Raw genomic sequence first — 17,779 nt, 5'->3', positions numbered from 1 at the left:
CGGCCGGACAGCGGCTGGCTTGGGCTCTCCGCCCCGCGGGGCGAATGAAGCCCAGAGAAGACTGAGCCCCGGCGTGGGGTCCGTCCGAGTCGGGGAGGCGGGCTGGACCCCCCGGGCAGTCCCACTAGGGACGACCGGCCGGGACCGAGCCCTGTTGGACGGCGCAGTGATGCCTGCACCCGAGCCCGGGTTCGTGAAGTTTGCGCTGCCGCAGGGCGGGGTCGAGGGTCCCCAGTTCCCTTTCTGGGTAGCTCCGCCCCGGGGGCCCGGCCGTTCGTGGCCTGTGGTCACCTGGCGGCAGGAGCGCCCCTGCTCTCTGGGCCGCCTTCTCCTCGGTTTCCTCCTGTACCTAAACGGCTGCCTTTCCGGCCAGCACGGGAGCACGTTTTGTCCTTCCGTCTTGGCCGCCCTGGGAGCGAGGCCGCCGCCCTCCGCCTGGACCAGACCCGCAGGGAGCTCGGGACTCGGCTTACAGCGTCTGCTAAGGGTTGTGATTGAGCCCGGAAGGGGTCAAAGATGGGGTCCTGGGAGAAGAGAATTTGTAAGCCTGGGCTCTGTCTCCACCTGCCAGAATCCTCTGCACTCCTTAGTCCAGCTCCTAAACATCTAGCATATGGGGTATCCCCAGCCCTTCGGGTCCTGAGGCCTTTGCTCTTTAGATGCAACAGAGAGCATTCCCCCTCGCTGCTGTCCCAGACGCCACAGATGATTTCCTAAGAGCCCAGGCAGAACAGCCCTGACTTTAGGTCAGAGCAAGGAGGCAGGGCTGCCCTCTGCCCAGCACCTCTGTGATTCTGGCCATTCCTTGGACCTGAGCTCTGTGCCTATTAAACTAGTCCATTCCTTCACAGACAAGCTAACACGGGGGTCACCCAAGAGGTTTGCCCAAAGTCTGTGAAATGTTCTGAATCCTGAATGCAAGAGGCTGTGAGTCTGCGTTGTCTTAAATGTTTTCTTCTAGGCTACAACTCTTAACTGGCATCCCAGACTCAGACTGGAGTCAGGGCAGCACAGGGCTGGGTGGAGAGAGGACAGCTCCTCAGTGCTCAGTCTCAGGGAGGAGGACAGCAGATCTCAAGGCCGAGCAGCATCCACCAGCTGAGACTCCTGTGGAGCTGGGCCTGGGGCGAGGGGCAGCTGGCCTGTGGGGAGGCACCTTATACACCCCTGTCCACAGCTGTACCAGCTGCCCAGCACCTTCTCTCTGTGCAGACACCCGAATACTTGTTGAAAGACATTTTATTATCACTGTTCCATTCTGTCTACTCAGGGCACTGGATGAGATGACGGCTCAGAAGCAGAAAAGCTGGAGACAGGCCCCACCCTTCCTGTGAGGGCCAGAAGCACCCCTGCTGACAGCCTGCAGGGGAGGACTCTGGGGAGCACTCACGCTAGTCACAGGCCACAGGCCCTAAGGTCTCCTGGGTGGGAACGGGAAGGCATGAGCTGTGTGGGGCAGAGACCCCACTCCACCTGGCCCTCTCGGGACCCGACGTGCTGGGCTGGGGGCTTCCTCTCAGAGAAAGTCCTTCCCTTCCACCCTCCCCCCTGAGGCCCAGCCCTGGGGAGAGGAGTCAGACACCAACTCAAGAAGACAGGGACAAGGATGGGGCCTGGGGGGACAAGGAGCCAGCAGGCGAGGACAAAGACAGAGAAGGGCCAGGGTGAAGGGCCACCCCGCCCGCGCAGAGCAGGGACACTACACGCAGAGGGAAGAGAGCGAGGCAGGAGGATGACGCTAGTTAGAGACGGAGGCGGTGGTTTTGGAGAACCGTAGTGTTACTCTGGATGGGGAGCTCCCAGCCGGGGTCAGTCAAACGAGATGAGCTGGGTTTCACTGCCCTGTGGCGGCGGCCCCTGTGGCGGCGGCTGCTGGGCCACTGGGGGCTGCTGCTGGGGAGGGCCGCTAGAGGGTGCCATCTGTGGGGGGGGACACACATGGACCATGGGTCTGTCCTCCCTCCCCAGGCCCCAGCCTCCCCACCCTATACTGGCTCCTCTCCAGAACACGCCACATCCCAGCCTTGCCCTGGTACTCAGGCCCCTCGAGCCCACCCTCCCGACTCCCTGCCCTCTTCCTGTCCCCAGCAGAGCCCAGACCCCAGGTGTTCCCGATTCATGTCTGTGGACCTGAGATGACGTGACCTTGGGCTTTTAAGTAAATGCGTGGTTTGGCACCCGTAGGTGTTGCTAAGTGTCTGTCCTGGTCCTGCCCGCAGAGCAGCCATCCTGCCCCGCACTGGCTGCACTTCCCAGGGCAGCCCCGCTGCCGAGGGGGGTCCAGAGCAAAACCTGTCCCCTGTCATGACCCACGGTGGTGGCCCCGGGAGAGGCTCACCTGCGGGTACACGGGCTGCTGCCCTGAGATGTAGGGCTGCTGCGGGGGCGGCAGAGGTGCGTCTTGGCCGGGGAGGGTGGGCATGAGATTCTGTGGAGGATAAAACAACCCCACACTGAGAAAGGAGCTCTGTAACCAGATAAACGCCAACCAGCGAGGAGAGCGCAGTGGAGGGGACGTGGGGCGGTGAGCGGAGGGTGGAGCCTGCCCAGCACTGCCCCCCCCCGCCCCTCCTATCCGAAGCCCCCACGGCCTCTCACCTGCATGCCGTAAGGCTGGTAGCCCATGGACACTGACTGGCTCCCCATGTAGCCCATGGTGCTGGACTGCGGAGGCTGGGAGATGGCCGGGAGGCTCTGTGGGGCCTGGGAAGCCACGTTCTGTGGAGGGGAGGAGGCAATGGGAGAAGGCTGAGCCCAGGTGCCCCAGCGGCCTTGTGGGGGAGGGGGTGGCCTCCCCTCCTACCTGATAGCCCTGCGTGGGAGTGGGCTGGTAGGATGAGTAGGCCGGGCTGGTAGTGGGCCCGGCGGGGCCCTGAGGGGCTGCCTGCGTGCCAGCGGCCCCTGCTGGGTACATGTAAGCGCTCACCATGCTGGGATCTGGAGGAAAAGAGGAAAGAGCTCACCACCCCGATGCGGGGAGGACAGCGGGGGCCCTCCTCTGACTTTTCCTTCTCTTTATGACTTTTGGAGCCATGTCTGTGTTTCACATTCTCACAAAACGACAGTAAGTGAAATCAACAAAGATAGGAAAGGACCCCCGGAATGTCACGCTCTCCGAAGACCAGTCACACATAAACTGAGGGATTTTCTGCAAGACGACGGGCCAGTGCTCTTTGGGAAGTCAGTGTTACAGAATGCCAGGGCAGACCAAGGAACATTCTAGATTAAAGGAGGTGAGAGAAGCAGGACAGCTAAACACATGATGGGTTTCCTGTTGGCACAAACGGGATACTGGGACTGTGTGGGAGCTGAGCCGGCTATGGACACAGTCACAACACGGCCTCAGAGCCCTTGGTCCGACATCTGTACCCAGGCCGTGGGGAGCATCCTGGTTTAGCAAATGCACCGAGGCCTCTAGGAGTAAAGGGCGTCATGCCTGCCATGCACCCTAAATCGGGTCAGAAGAGAGTGTGTGGAGAGAGGGCAAGTGCTGACAAGGAAATGTCTGGACATCTGAAAAATTCTTTGTACCATTCTGCCAACTGTTTTGTAACTCTGAAATCACACTAAAATAATAAAAGAAGAAAGAGGTAGTGGTCTGGGGCTCATCCGGGCTGTTGGCCCTCCGCCCGCCCCCCTGCCCCCGTTACCTGCTGCGGCCCCGGGCATGCTGGGGTAGGGGCCGCTGGTGGCTGGGGCCGGCTGGCTCATGTACATGGTGTGCATGGGAGAGCCCTCCACTGAGCCTGCCGGGCTGAAGGTCCCCGCAAAGCTTGCCGGGCCAGAGGGCTGGTACAGCACGCCCCCTGCTGCGGGCATGGCCTGGAGCTGGGGATAGAGACGGCTTTCAGGGCAGTTCTCGGTCACCAGGGTGCCCGGAGGGAGTGGGACGTATGGTGGGCACATGCCTGGGCGTAGGGCAGGGAGAAGGCTGGCATCTGGGCCCGCATCTGGATGGTCTGCTTCTGCTGCTCCAGGCGCATCTGCCGCTCCTTCTCCTGCTCCTGCAGGCGCTGGATGGCCAGCTGCCGCTGCACCTCCAGGTACTCCTGTGGGCCGTGAGGCAGCCGTCAGGGCTGGCTTTGCCCCCCACACCCGCAGGGCTGGGCCGCCGCTACCGCACCTGCTTCTTCTGCCGCATGATCTCCAGCTTCTGGGCCAGCTGGATCTGGCGCTGGCGCTCGGCCTCCTCAGCTGCGCGGCGCAGCTTCTCCCGGTGCTCCTCCCGCAGGGCACTGAGTGCCCCCCGGGCATCACGGATCTGCGCCAGCTTGTCCTGCAGCCCCTCGTAGTACACTGTGGGGAGGGGGCAGAGCGGGGGCCTTGGCAATGGCTCCCCAGCTGAGCGCTTGTCAACAGGGCGCAGCTGGCATAAGGGCTCCAGGGTGGGAGGGCGCGCACGCACACGCGCATGCACGCATGCACACACTTCCTCCACCTGACTGTCCGGCGCTCAGTGGGACGTTTCCTGCCACTGGGACTATGTCTTGTAGAACCCAAGGTCCCTCAGGGCAGCCTTGCCCACACGACCCCAGGCCTGATGACGCCTGGCAGAGGGCACCCACTGCCCCGAGGGGATGTGGCCAGCCCCTGACGGGAGCCCCCGTGGCCCCGGAGGGACGCCCGGGAGGGTGTGTGCGGCACCTACGCCTGCGCTCATCCAGCTGGTTGAGCAGCTCGAGCAGCTGGGGGTGCATGCTGTTGATTGACTGGAAAAGGGACAGCACGGCCGAGTCGTTGGTGATGCTGCGGCCCCGCACGTGGTTGCTCTTCATGCGGTTGACAAAGGTGGTGACGGCATTCTGCAGGGCTTTCAGGAACTGCGTGTGGCTCTCCTCCGACTCCCCATTCTGGTATTGCTGCCGGGGCACAGGGGGTCTGGCTGAGTGCCTCCTTCGCCCCCAGGCCCCCGAGCAGGGGCAGGGACCCACCATCTGGCTATGCTGGCCGCTGAGCTCCGAGACTGCTGCACATCTGACTTGGTCCTCCCGGTGGGTCTGCAAGGGGCACCCTCAGCACCCGGTTCACACGTGAGGAAACTAAGGCCCAGGGAGACTTGGGTTTTGCCCAGAGGTGCAGTGTGGCCGAGACCAGGCTGTCCTGGCCCTAGCCTCTTACTCCACTGGGCACCAAAGTGCAGAGCCCCAGAATATTCCAATCCATTCAGGGTAGGCCGCGAGTAGCCAGCGGGTAGCCGAGCTCTGGCCCACAGCCAGCCCAGGGAGGTTCAACGGAGAGCCATGAGCCGCAATGGCCTGCCTCCAGGAAGTCACTGCGGGCACAGCTCGGCCCTCCTGACAGGTGCCTGGGCGGGGCCTAGCACACTGCGCTCCGGGAGGCCAAGTATGCCCCCAGCCTGAGGAGGGAGCCATGGCTTACCTCACTAAACGGGCCTCCGGCCGGATTTACAGGCTGAGGGTCTGTCTCCGGGAGGGAAGTCTGGAAGACACCAGAGAGTGACTGGGACTCCACCCCTGGCCTGTCCTGGCGGCCCCCTCCCAAGGGACCATGGCCAGGAGCCTGAGAGCAGCCCCCTTACCTCCACACTGGCAGGGACTGTGTGTCCCTCCCCGGGCTGGGCGGCGGGCTCCGTCAGAGGCACCGGTGCAGATGGCGTGGGGCTCTTCCGAGCCTCCTCCTGCTTCTTCTCCCAGTAGTTCCGGTTGAGGTACCGGGCGAGCTGCACAGGCAAGAGGCGGTCACTCCCGAGGGCCAGGAGGCAGCAAGGGGAAAGCGCCACACACAGGGTGTCCTCACCTCAGGGTCAATGTCTTCAGCCAGAGGCGCCGATGAGTTCTGGGGAGACGTGGGGGGTGTGAGGCGTCATAGGCCGGAGCAGCATCAACCCTAGCCATCGCTCAGGAGGCCTGGATGACGCAGCCATGACAGTGGACCCTAAAGGCTGGCCAAACCCAGTCCGAGCCCCAAGGGGCTCCAAAACCGTAGACAGGGTGCAGCGTGGTGCCCCACCAGCCCTCCCACAAACCACAGGAACAGGTGGGCAGGTGGCATGGCTGCTCTCAGCCCCACCCACAGAGCCCTGCGGAGTTTGCAAGTGACTTTCTAAACCTTTTCTCCCACCTGCCACCCACCCTCTTTTTACAAAGAGAACTGAGGCCAAAGAGAGGCTGGGTCCATCCCCAAAAAGCAGACCTGTGACGGCCCCACTGAAAGCTAGAAAAACGCAGAGCACCTTTGATCCCAGGGGTTCTCACCTCCTCCTGCTCTGGGGGGCATGGAAGAGACCAGGGTCTAGACAGTGAGAACTCCAGCCTTTACAGTGCCCTCTATCCCACAGGGGTCCCGACCAGGGAGCTGAGACCCGCGGGCGCCAGGCCACACCCTGCCCCTGCCCATGAGACATGTGCCTCCGGGTTGGGGCACCACCCCCCCCGCCTCCCCACCCCACCATGGGAAGGGGGTCTAAGCCAGTGGGGCCAAGCCGGAGGGCGGGCTCACCACGGGCGAAGAGTACAGGCTGCTGGCGGGGGGCGCTGACGAGGCCACAGGTGTGGGCTCCGCTTTGGGGTACGCGGCATAGGCCGACTTCTGTCTCTGCAGGAGAACCAGGAGGAGAGTGTTGCGAGGGTGCCCCTGGACTCCCCTGGCACCCCCAGACTCAGCAAGGCCACCCCCGGCTCACCATCCTCTCCTTCTCCTCGGCCTCGGACTGTGACAGGGCCAGGGCCAGCTGCAGCTCCTCCTCCTCCTGCAGGGCCGTCTCATCCCTCTTGGGGGGCAGCTGAGGATGACAGGGCAGGGTGAGCCGGGCCCACGGGCGAGGCGCCCCCACAGGCCCGGGCAGTACCTGGGACTGCTGCGACAAGGGGCTGGTCAGGTACTCCGGGGGCAGCTCCGTCGTCGAGGCAGCCTTTCCCTCCGCTTTCCTGGAGGAGACAGGATGCTGTACGTCATCGGGCACTGTGCCCCTGGCCCCCCACAAGTTCTCAGGACACAGCCTGGGGCTTCCCTCCGACATCCCCACAGAAGGAAGACGGGGGTTCCACAGACCATGTTCCAGAGAAAAGCTGGACCCTCAAACCAGCTGTCACCTCTGGGCTATGGAGCCCTGGGCAGGTCACCGGCCTAAGCTACAGCTCCCCCTCCTGCAAATGGGGCTCAAACACCCACCAGCCTGTGGCTTTCCACAGAAAAGGACCTCCCGGTGGAGCAGCCTGCAGACACCACTTCACCAAGGGATCAGATTCCGTCACTGATGCTGGGACAGACGGACAGCACAGGCTCCCAGGCCAGCCGCACAGAACCTGTCTCTAACCACGAGGAAACCTTGGACCCAAACCCAGAGACGTGCCACAACAGCCTAGACCCCTTAGCGACGTCCTCGTCACAAAAAATGAAGCAGCTGAAACATGCCGGGTTAGGGAGCTGATGGGGTGGCCGGGTCCTGACAGGACAAAACCGCCACAGGACGTTACTGGGACACGGGAACCCTGGACAGGGACTGGGGAGTAGGTGTCAGAACCACACCGATGCCAAATGCCCCAACTCGACCCGGCAGCAGTCACACGGGGCAAGTTCCTCCCGGGAAGCGCACGTAGGAGGTCGAGGCGAGGAGGACAGGGTGCCTGCAGCTCGGTCTCAACTGGTCCAGGACACAACGTGCATGCATGTGGACACGCAGGCAGATGCGGGGAGGGCAGGTGTGATGGAGTCAATGGGGCCGAAGGACCCAGGCTGTGGGAGGGGCAGGGTGTGTGGTCTCCAGACTGTTCCTGCATCTCCTCTCTAAGTGTCACTCCCAAACTAAGACGTTACAAAAACAAACCTGAGCAATTGGCCAGCAGGTCTCAGAGCCGGGGGCCCTGCCGGGCTCTGTCCAAGTCTGCCGCTCCCCCACCACCCCCCTGCCCCCTGATTACCAAGGTAGAAGCTGGCTCCGCTCAGTGTCCGAGGGGACTTACTTGTTGAGCTGCTCGTAGCAGGGCTCGCACACACGCACCTCCTTCTCGATGCCAAACTTGGGGATGGTGGAATACTTGGAGGAGCATTTGCCGCAGAAGATCTGGCCGCATGCCCGGCAGTGGTGCTGCGACACGGGACAGGTCAGGGCAGCCTGGCCGGCCACCCCTCACGCCCACCCCCCGCCCAGCACCGCCCACTGCAGGACGCGCCAGACCGGGTCTCCCAGGCCAGGGTGGGCAGAAGGCGAGCCCAGGAGGCCACAAAGGCCCTGGGGGAACAGGGTGCACTTGCAAGCTCTCAACTGTAGCCTCCACTTTGAGGAAAAGAAGTCAAATTAAGAAGAAAAATTCACAAAAAACATGCATGAATTGTCCTGATAAACGAGTTTTGCTGGACGGTGAGTCCGGTGAGTCTGCTCAGATGCCCCAGGCCCCAGCCTTTGCCACGGCCAGCCTGGGCTTCGGTGGGAAGAGGGAGGGTCCAAGCTGCACAGGCCAAGTCAGCTGAAGAGACTCGGCCAAGGGGCTATTGGCCGAGGCAATGCAGACCGAAACCCCCAGCCCCGGGCGTGGGGTATACTCCTGTTCCCAGAGGGGTGCAGCCTCGCCCGAACTTCACCTGACAGCACTGACCATCAGATACCAACCCTAGGTGACCACACTCCCCACACCGCCCAGGTCCCAGCCAAGAGAGAAAGGCCCGTGCGTGGGTGCAGTGGCCTTGTGATGACAGCAGGTGGCCTGGGGTCTGCCCCGGCCAGGCGTGGAGCCAGGTCCCTCCCCAAGGCGGGCGCACTCACCTTGCGGGTCATGACTCCGAACTGCACCCGGCACCGGTGGCACTCCTCAGCATCCACCCAGTCAGGGGCCTGGGGACAGGCAGAGTCGGATCACATAGTCCCTGCCCTCCCTGCCGATCCCCGCTTCCCACAGGTGTGCGCAGGGGACTGGGGCCAACTCACTGCAGACACGACTCGAGGAAGGATCCCCCTCCAAAACAGTCTTTCTTTCTTTCTAAAAACCTGACAGCAAGACTTCCCACAGCTTTGGGGATATATAAGTATTTGTCTTCATGGCTGTGGGAACCACAGCCCTAAGGCACCTTGAACTGGGTTCCTGTCTCAACCTGCAGACACAGCTGCATATTCTACTGAAAAAAGTCAAGCTTTCTCGTTTTCCAGACAGATCAGCAGCTCACCTGCTGCCAACAAGCCCAGATCCCAGGGCTTCCCTGCTGCCTTCTCAAAGCAGCCTAACTCCTAGACCTCCAGCACCCCGTGAACTCACTCTCTCCGCTGCAAACATGGCATCGCTCTCCTTGAACTCTGGGAAGACGTGTCCTGGAGAAAGAAGGCCGCTGTTACTGCCAAGTGCTGCCCTAGTGGGCAAGGCCCACAGCCTCACCTGCCCGAACCCATCTGCCCTGAGGCCTCCAGAGCCACATCCTAGCTCTTGGCATCTGCCTCCCCAAACAGACAGAAGAGGCCCAGAGCCCCCGGGCAGCAGGCACGGTGACCCCACACTGGGCAAGGGCGCCTTGGGGCACAGCTCAGCCGGCCCGCCCCCCAGCTGGGGTGGCTCCCCACAGGCCGCTCTGTCCTGGGGACCACACACAGAGCCAGGCGTTGCTCCCACCTCATCAAGGCCTCACAGACACTCCCCAGTCCATCTGGCTCCTGGTCCTGCACCCCAGCCAAGCATGCTTCCCAGAGCTCTTAAAGTTGGAGTTCCTAAGCTGTTTTTTGAGACATGGACCCCTTGGGAATCCCATAAAAGCTTTGTTTTTTTGTTTTTGGCCATGCCGTGTGGCTTATGGGGATCTTAGTTCCCCAACCAGGAATCTACCCAGGCCCCCAGCAGTGAAAGCCTGGAATCTTAACCACTGAATCGGCAGGGAATTCCCCCCCGTAAAGCTTTGGACATTCTCTCCCGTGTATAACGTCCAGGGATTGAGAGCTTGAGGCCAGCTCACCAACCTCATCACAGTGTCTGCACGGTCCTGCCCACCCCGCGGCCAGCAGGCCCTGCCTCTGCTCCCACTCCATGCCTCATCTTCAGGGCCAGAGGACCTGCCCTCCTCCCCCTCAGCACAGGTGAGAGAGGCCCCAGCCCAGCCCTCTCATTCCATGCCTGGCGAGAGCACCAGCAAATCCTCCAAACAAGGCCTGAATCCACCGCCCTCCTTGCCAAAGCCCACCACCTCTCCACTGGCACCGCAACAGCCAGGAGGAACGCACAGTGGGCCTTAAGAAGCACACCTCGGCTGCCAGACCCTCACTTACAACTCTCCAGGGGTTTCCACTGTGCCCAGAGCACAGTGCTACCCCCACCGCGCAAGGGGTGGGCACAGCCGCCCTTGGGCCCCCCTTGTGCAGGGCAGCCCCTCAACTCCTGGTGGCATGTCCCAAGCCTGGCACTGGACCCTCCTGCTCCCCACTACCCTGACTCACCTTCCACCTTCATGATCTGGTACGTGTCCTGAACGACCTTGTATTTGGGCTCGTTCCGGAACGCATGTGCCCAGGCCTGAATCAGGTATAGGATCTTGTTTCGGACGTTTACTTCCACCTGCCTCTGTGGAGAAGGGAGGAAAGAAGATAAGAACCTTGGGAGAGGCAGCTGCCAAAGAGACATCTCAGCATGAAAAAGCAGCTGGCAAGACCCCAACACTCCGAGCAACTGGGACTGGCAGAGGTGGGGCGGGTCCCCCAAGTGGGGCACCAGGGCCATGTAGTGACCCAGGCCTCCTTTAGGGAGCGCTACCCCCAAGGACAAATCCATTGCACCTGTCTGCCCACTCAGGACCTGGACTTATCTTTAACCGCCTAGGTGAAGCTGTGCATCCCTCAGGTGGAGGCTCTCCAACCCCTACTGCCCCATAACTACCTGTCTCTCCCCACCCCATCCCCGTGCCCTACAGGACCCTGACCGCCTAGCGAGCTCCTCAGCCTGTAACCCACTCTGGTGCCGGCTAAGGCCAGCCTCTAACAGGCAAAGCCAATCAGGCCTGGGCTGAGGAAGTAGATGCACGGTCGGCTGGCCCCCTCCTTCCAGTCATAGGCAGCGCGGGCAGGCAGGGGAGTGGCTCCAGAAAGTTCCCCACATACAGAGCCACCACCACCACCAAGCTAAAGCACAGACAATCACATTTCTAGAGCTCTCTCAGGATCCTATCCACACACAATGCTCAGGACGGTGGGTCAAGAAAGCTGCTTCAAGACACCAAGCACAGCTCACGTGCCAGGGTTCCCGCTCTTCCCTGTAATGGGGGTCCAGTCAGTGGACCCCTTTCCAAGTAGCCCTGCCCCTGTGAGGACTCAGACCATGTGCAGTGTGAACAGGACACAACTGTGCCAGGACAAGGAGGGCGGGTTCTAACTCCTCTGCCGCCACCCAGGCCAGAGCAGAGGCTGGACAAGTCACCAGTCAGGGCTTTGGAGAAGCCCCACCGTCAGCTCAGCCCCAGACGGGCTCCTGGCTGTGAGGCCCACAGGCGCCCAAAGGGCCCAGGCCACAGTGGCGGCGGAGTCAGTGCTGGGGCTTCACTCCTTGGTTGCCACCCAGGGCAGCCTCAGCTCCGTGGGATGCCCCTCACCCATGGGGGGGCCGGGGGCCGTAAAACCCATGGCCCTGGCGTCCCTGCTCTGCTGTTGCTGTTCCCCAACTCTCCCTCCACACTCATGTGCCTCCCTGCTCAGAATTCTACCCAAGCCCTTTGGGGACCCCAGGCCTCCACTTACATCCTCTGCCCATGGCACACAGCTCCCTCCCCACCTTCTCTACTGCTTAGTGAGCATCCCCTGCCCTTCAAGACTCAGCTCCTGCCCCCCAGGAAGCCTTCCCAACTTTGCAGGAGGAGTGGGGTCTCCTCCACACCCCCAGACGCAGCCCCGCTGACTTCTGGGAAGGCCTGACCTCACCAGGCAGGGACCACGAACACTCGCCTTCCAGCCCTCCAGCACCTGGCACTGTTCCCACCAGCAAAGCCCCAAGAAGCCCGTGGGGTGGCACACCCCAGTCTGGGCCTCTCTGCTCCCCGCAGAGTACCCACCTTCAGCAGCTCCTTCAGCTCCTCCATGGTCTGCTTGTTCGCCACCTCATCATGAACTGTCTGGCCACAGTTCTTCACCACGGACTCCATGACCTGCAGACCCCAAGGAGGGGTAGACTTGAGTCTCAGGTCAGGGCAGGAACTCCCCGTCCTGGACGGGCCCACCTCCCCATAAGAAGGCGGGCCTCAACAGGGCCCTCAGGCCACCTAGCCGGACAAGAAAGCCCGCGTTCCAGCCTCTGAGGCAGGAAGCAGCCAGGGCTACAGCTGCTTCTTCTAACTCTGTGTTTTATCACCAAGGACAGATACTGGAGTCAACCTCAGGGCCCACACGTGTCAACCTCAGGTGGAACAGCTGAGGCATTGCTCCCAGCCCTGCCCCACGGCCCCAGTGCCTCCACTTCTGGCGGTACGCCCATCCCTGCCATCCCCACCAGTGCCACCTGGAGTACAGGGTCTGATTACCTCTAGGGCATACAAGGCCACGTGGGGATTCTTGTCGTTGACTTTCTTCTTGATGGAGCTCACTGCATATTTTGCTCTAACAGAAAAAGGCATTGATAAAAGCAGAAAGAGAAGATGAGAAAGAAAACAGCCTCTAAAACTGAGAAAAGCCCAGCCACCATCTGGTCCCTGAGATACCCCCCAGGCAAATGTCCAGGTAACTGTGCCCTCCCAAGCTGTACACAGAAAGTCCTTTAATCGTCCCAAGATCTCAAAAACCCCAGCACACAGACCACACAGTCCTTCACCAGGGCCTAACATGGCCAGCTTCCAACCGGGCAGGATCTTGGAAGATGAGCGGGCACCAAGCAACCCTAGTCCACTGGGTGGCCACCCCATTGCTTTTGAGGGAGCACTTACTGTGTGTCCCCCTGGCGGATCAGGTCACAGATCTGGAGGATGGACTCCCAGTCGGTCTCCAGAAGAAGCTGGCTGGTCGCTTTGTCTAAGGCAGAAACGCAGGGGCTCATCCTGCTCTGTGATTCCCCAGGTGGCCCCCCAGCTCAGCAACAGGCAGGAGGGACTGCCCCCTTCCCATTTTAGACATTTGGACCAAACAGAAAACTACTGAAAATGCTCCTGACACCTGACAATAACCATGAAAGCACTGTCCTTCCTGAAAGACAGACAAACAGCTCGGAAAATAACAATGGAGAACGCTGTTGTGAGCTTTTTACATGCCAAGTGCTGTTCCAAACACTTTACGTGAACTCACTCAATTCTCACACAACCTTAAGAGTTAGGCGGTATTTCCACCCCCTCTGCAGAGAAACTGAAACAGAGAGGTGAAGTCACTGCCTGAAGTCACACAGCTTGTTGGCGCAGAGCCAGAATTCAACACTATGCTCAGCTGCTTCTCAACAAAGAGAAATCTGCTGCCTCATCCCTCAGAGTCCCTAGTTTTTCAGCTTAACCTATTTGATTAGCTCTCAGCTGAGGCATGGCTGGAGAGACATGCAGCAGAGACCCCAGTCCTCTGTTTCAAGTGTTTTGTGGGGCGCAGACAGGATTCACCCGCCAAGGATTCTCCAACTACCACCTCTAGTCTATGTTGCTGTGGCCTCAGACAGATGTGCTGCTCAGGGGCTGCTCTCCAGCCCAGCCAGCACCATCTTCCTTGGAGTTGTACAAATGGTCAACATGGATCTGGGAGTAACTTCTGGACTGACCACTGAAGGGCTGAACAACCTCATAAGCTGAGTTCCTCGGCCTGTATGTTCAATGAGCAAGGAAGGCACCTCATCTGAGGTCCCTCCGAAACCATATTCAAGGAATAAGGAGGGCAGGCTCCGGCTGACCATTCCAGTACCCAGAGCACCGATCCCAAACACAGAGCACACATGGTTTCATGGAGGGGTGGGGGCTCGCCCATAAAAATCGATTTTCCTTTCTAAAATCTGTGACCTCCAGGAGGCTCAGAAGGATCAGCTATCCACCCCAGAAAACAGAGTAAACGCCTTCCTACCCCTGGGCGCTTCCGGGAGCCCAGTGGGGACACAGGGCGCAGGTCTGGGTCCCTGGGGAAGCAGCGCTCCAAAGAGCTTGGCAGGTCCTACAGAGGACATTGCTGGCTCCACCCTCTGGGGCCCATGTATGGGTCAGAACTCCCAAATCCCACGCAACCTAGGTTTTGGTGGGGAGAGTCTACTGAGATTTTACTATTTCACTGAGTCACCCGTTTTCGTGACTCAGGACGTGAGGCCTGCTCGGCCAGACGCTGGTGGTCGTTTCCCCAAGGCTCCTGGCCCGTCTCCTGCGCGGACCCTCATTCACTCGGCCGGCTCCGGGCCCGCGCCCCGGACCGCCGGCCCTGCGTCGCCTGCGCGCCCGCCCAGGGCCCGGGTGGCGCGGCGGTCGCCCCGGAGCGCTGGGGCCGGGGGGCTTTCGCTCCGGGGGGCGGGGGCCGCGTTACCTAGGAGACGCTCGAAGGTGCCGCTGCCGCGCCCCATGGCGACCCAGGAACCCGACCTGACGCCGCGGCTCTCTCCACTGCGAGCCGGCGCGCCCCCGACTTCCGCTTCCGCCTGCCGCCTCGGGTGCGCGCACGCGCACGTTCGCTGGCCTGCCCGCGAGCCGCGGGGAGGCGGGCCTTTCCGCTTGCCCCAGACGCTGGGCGCAGACTGGGCCGCGCCCACTGAGACGGTAAGCGCCGAGAACCAATGAGCAGCCCGGGGGTGAGGCCTGGCGTCGCCAGGACGCCGAGCCACGGGTGTAGAGTGGAGCGGGGAGTGGGATGTGTCTCCTGCTCGGGGCCACGGGTGTGGGGAAGACGCTGTTGGTGAAACGCTTGCAGACTATCCTTCCGCGCCGGGTGGAGGGGATGGGGGTCCGGAGGGGCCTGGGGGTCCGGGGTGCGCTGGTGGCGAGCGGGGTGGGGGGCGCCCGGGCGGGGGGCGGGGTGCCCGGGGCGGGGTCTGGCCTGCGCTCCCTCCTCGGCCCCGCTCGGAGACCTTGACTACCTCGCACAGCTGAGCTCCCGGGATGGGAAGGGCGACCTGGGCGATCTTCCCCCTACGCGGCCCACGGTAGGCGTCCGGCCTCTTGCAGGTTTAGGAGAGGCGGGTCTCCTTGTGGTTAGCAGAGCAATTTGGGTTCCTTTTTTTTTTTTTTTTTTTTTTTGGGTAATATTTATTTATTTGGTTGCGGCAGGCGGGCTCCTTAGTTGCGGCATGCATGTGGGATCTAGTTCCCTGACCAGGGATTGAACCCAGGCCTCCTGCATTGGGAGCCCGGAGTCTTCACCACTGTGCCCCCAGGGAAGTCCCTGGGTTCCTTTAAATGGAGGCTGGGGTCTGGCGGGTCAGTGTGTTCAGTACAGACTTCAGGAGGTGGTGTCGCCGTGGGGAGCCCCCGGACAGAGTCCCAGGGGATCCGGAGCCTCCCGCCCCTCACCACTGGTCGGACTGCATTTGCTGCTCTCTGCACAGGGCGAATCCCTCTGGTGGGCATTGGTGCCCTGGCCACAGCCAGCCCTGAGGGTTCTGGACGCCTGGGAGCATCTTCAGGCCTTCTCCCTTACGGGTTCCGCCTTAGGGCCTAAACACTTGAGAAGACCTATGCTGGGGGTTAGGTTGCAGTGTAAAGGGCTGGGCACGTTGCTATCCAGGAGTTCCGTGTGGGAAAGCACTTGTGGTGGTCTCTGTGCATCCTGGTTTTTTCCACAGGTGGGTACCAACCTAACGGACATCGTGGCTCAGAGAAGGATCACCATCCGGGAGCTGGGGGGGTGCATGGGCCCCATCTGGTCCAGTTACTATGGAAACTGTCATTCTCTCCTGGTAGGTCGTAGTCTTTTGAACTTCCTTTGGGGAAGTATGTCCCTATTCCAGTGTTGTCTAGTCCCCAGTTTCACTTTGTGTGGGATAGAGTTTGGTTTCCTGGGCAACTGTGCGAGTCAAGGAAACAGGGTCCAGACTAGAGTTGCTTCCTTCTGGGACCCCAGCCTGATCCCTAGGGCTCCTGAGCCCAGGCTAATGTGAAAACTCACAGAAGGCTTGCTGAGGGCAGTGTTCCTTTTCTGCAGGTAACTATGCCATCCACTCACTGCCTTATTGCCCTGGGTGTGTTTTTACGTTTTATGTTTGAATTCTATATCCCCTGGTTCGTCCCATCCTGGCAAGGCCTGTGCCCCAAATTCTAGGACCCGTCCTTGGAAAAGTAATGGCCACACAAGTAGAGACTTCTGCGTAGGTGGAAACAGATAACACCGGTCCTTCTTGCACAGCTCGCTCCCCTCTGCTCCTGTCTTTCTGGAAACTTTTCTTGCTCTTCCTGAGCCAGGCGCGTGATGCGAGGAGAGGAGGTTTGGCAGGGATGGTGTTCCATCGCAGGGGGGTCCTAATTTCCATTTACTTCTTTCTAGTTCATGGTGGATGCCTCTAACCCCACCCAGCTCTCTGCATCCTGTGTGCAGCTCCTGGGTCTCCTTTCGGCAGAACAACTTGCAGAAGCATCGGTTCTGATTCTCTTCAATAAAATGTACGTGTCCGTGAGCTGAGAGGGAACGTGGGGGTGCCCCAGGGCGGAGCTCCTGTGGAGTGTAGCCAGGAGGGTGGCTCGTTGGGGTGGGGGTGGGGGGCGGTGCAGCAATGGCAGCCCAGTCTGACAGGTATTGCTTTCACTCCAGTGACCTGCCCTGTTACATGACCATAGAAGAGATAAAGTCGTTAATCAGGCTCCCGGACCTCATTGCTTGTGCCAAGCAGAACATCACCACGGTAGAAATCAGTGCCTGGAAAGGCACTGGCTTGTCAGAAGTGCTGCGCTGGCTCGAGGACACCCACAGAACGAATGGTTGACTGCAGGGCGGAGAAGCATGGCTGGCCCGCTCTGTGGCAAGAAGGCAGAAGCAGCACTGCTTGGCCTCTGGCCATCTGCTGCTTTTATAAGGGCAGGATAAGCCCTAGAAGATGGGGTTCTGTGCTGAGTTGCAGTGATGGGTAAACTGAGGCACCCAGGTTATAGAATTCCTGACATCTGCCCTCTGGCTCCAGCACTGGGAGAGGAGGACAGGCCTGCCAGGTGGCTTGTGTCCTACGCCATCCTGAGATGGTTCTAGGGGATTTGTTCCCCTCCCCCCAGGAGAGCTGCTCTCTCAACTCTGACACAAGCTCCAACCTGTTGAGTTTCTGATACCTTGACAATATAAGGAAGCTTGTGGGAAAACACCTATTGCTTGGTGCATTTGTTTCCTAGGGCCTCTGTAACAAATCGCCACAAATGGCTTGCAGCAGCATAAACTTACGTTCACGGTGCTGGAAGCCAGAAGTGTGGAGGCTCTGAGGGAGAATCCGTTCCCTGCTTCTAGTGGCTGCTGGTGCCGCTTGGTGTTGTTGGCTTGTGTCTCGCAGAACTTGAATCTCTGCCTCTGTCTTCACGTGGTGTTCTCTCCTCTTTTTATAAGGAGGATGTAGGGCCCACCCTAAATCCAAGGTGATTTCATCTCAAGATCCACAGTTACATGTGCAAAGATCCTTTTTCCAGAGGTCACCTTTGCACGTTCCGGGGGTTACAACTTGGACGTATCTTTTGGGGCCACTATTAAACCTACTGCAGTCTGGTAAGAAACCCTCTGCTTCTGCGTGTGGTTGTGAATTTCCTACAACAGCTTCCTCTGTCTCAGCTGGTGGTCTAGCTCATTGGGCCATCAGCCCAGGCCCTCAGCCTCCTCGCGGTTTCCAGTTGGTCACTCTGCAGGGGTGAGGGGAGCTCTGTTCTACAGAGGCTGTAAATGGCGCCCCGAGAAAGCTCTGTATGGCCTGCAGGGCAGTGCGGTCTCAAGTCTTCCTTTCCCTGCTGAAAC

At 60.5% G+C, this 17,779-nt stretch overlaps 2 protein-coding genes across 6 annotated transcripts; one reads left to right on the top strand and one right to left on the bottom strand.

Moving 5' to 3' along the window:
• Positions 1-1,221: 1,221 nt before the first annotated feature.
• On the bottom strand, positions 1,222-14,496 carry HGS (hepatocyte growth factor-regulated tyrosine kinase substrate). Of its 3 annotated transcripts, none has more exons than XM_036836875.1 (22): positions 14,390-14,496; positions 12,838-12,922; positions 12,439-12,514; positions 11,974-12,066; positions 10,373-10,496; positions 9,210-9,262; positions 8,723-8,791; positions 7,923-8,047; positions 6,809-6,887; positions 6,644-6,742; positions 6,460-6,555; positions 5,758-5,796; positions 5,540-5,680; positions 5,380-5,439; positions 4,649-4,859; positions 4,124-4,296; positions 3,909-4,049; positions 3,651-3,828; positions 2,804-2,937; positions 2,599-2,718; positions 2,339-2,428; positions 1,222-1,920 (listed from the first exon to the last, which is right to left on the bottom strand). In XM_036836875.1, exons 1-22 carry the CDS (start codon positions 14,424-14,426, stop codon positions 1,810-1,812), a joined length of 2,334 nt encoding a protein of 777 aa, XP_036692770.1. In that variant the 5' UTR covers positions 14,427-14,496; the 3' UTR covers positions 1,222-1,809. The 3 variants fall into 3 exon arrangements, with proteins under 3 accessions (XP_036692770.1, XP_036692772.1, XP_036692771.1); XM_036836877.1 differs by having other exon boundaries at positions 2,927-2,937; positions 14,390-14,494; XM_036836876.1 differs by lacking the exon at positions 5,380-5,439 and having other exon boundaries at positions 1,810-1,920; positions 14,390-14,494.
• A 44-nt stretch (positions 14,497-14,540) lies between these two features.
• On the top strand, positions 14,541-17,533 carry ARL16 (ADP ribosylation factor like GTPase 16). Of its 3 annotated transcripts, XM_036837008.1 has the most exons (5): positions 14,706-14,771; positions 14,944-15,002; positions 15,642-15,755; positions 16,340-16,455; positions 16,604-17,533. In XM_036837008.1, the coding sequence occupies exons 1-5, from the start codon at positions 14,711-14,713 to the stop codon at positions 16,773-16,775; spliced, it is 522 nt and encodes a 173-aa protein (XP_036692903.1). In that variant the 5' UTR covers positions 14,706-14,710; the 3' UTR covers positions 16,776-17,533. The 3 variants fall into 3 exon arrangements, with proteins under 3 accessions (XP_036692905.1, XP_036692904.1, XP_036692903.1); XM_036837010.1 differs by lacking the exons at positions 14,706-14,771; positions 14,944-15,002 and adding an exon at positions 14,541-14,619; XM_036837009.1 differs by lacking the exon at positions 14,944-15,002 and having other exon boundaries at positions 14,670-14,751.
• The last annotated feature ends 246 nt before the right edge of the window (positions 17,534-17,779 follow it).

Source organism: Balaenoptera musculus, chromosome 20, assembly GCF_009873245.2.
Source record: "Balaenoptera musculus isolate JJ_BM4_2016_0621 chromosome 20, mBalMus1.pri.v3, whole genome shotgun sequence".
Classification (NCBI taxonomy): Eukaryota; Metazoa; Chordata; class Mammalia; order Artiodactyla; family Balaenopteridae; genus Balaenoptera; species Balaenoptera musculus.
The sequence above is the reverse complement of the archived record's forward strand: the minus strand, read 5'-3'. Positions and strand labels throughout refer to the sequence as shown.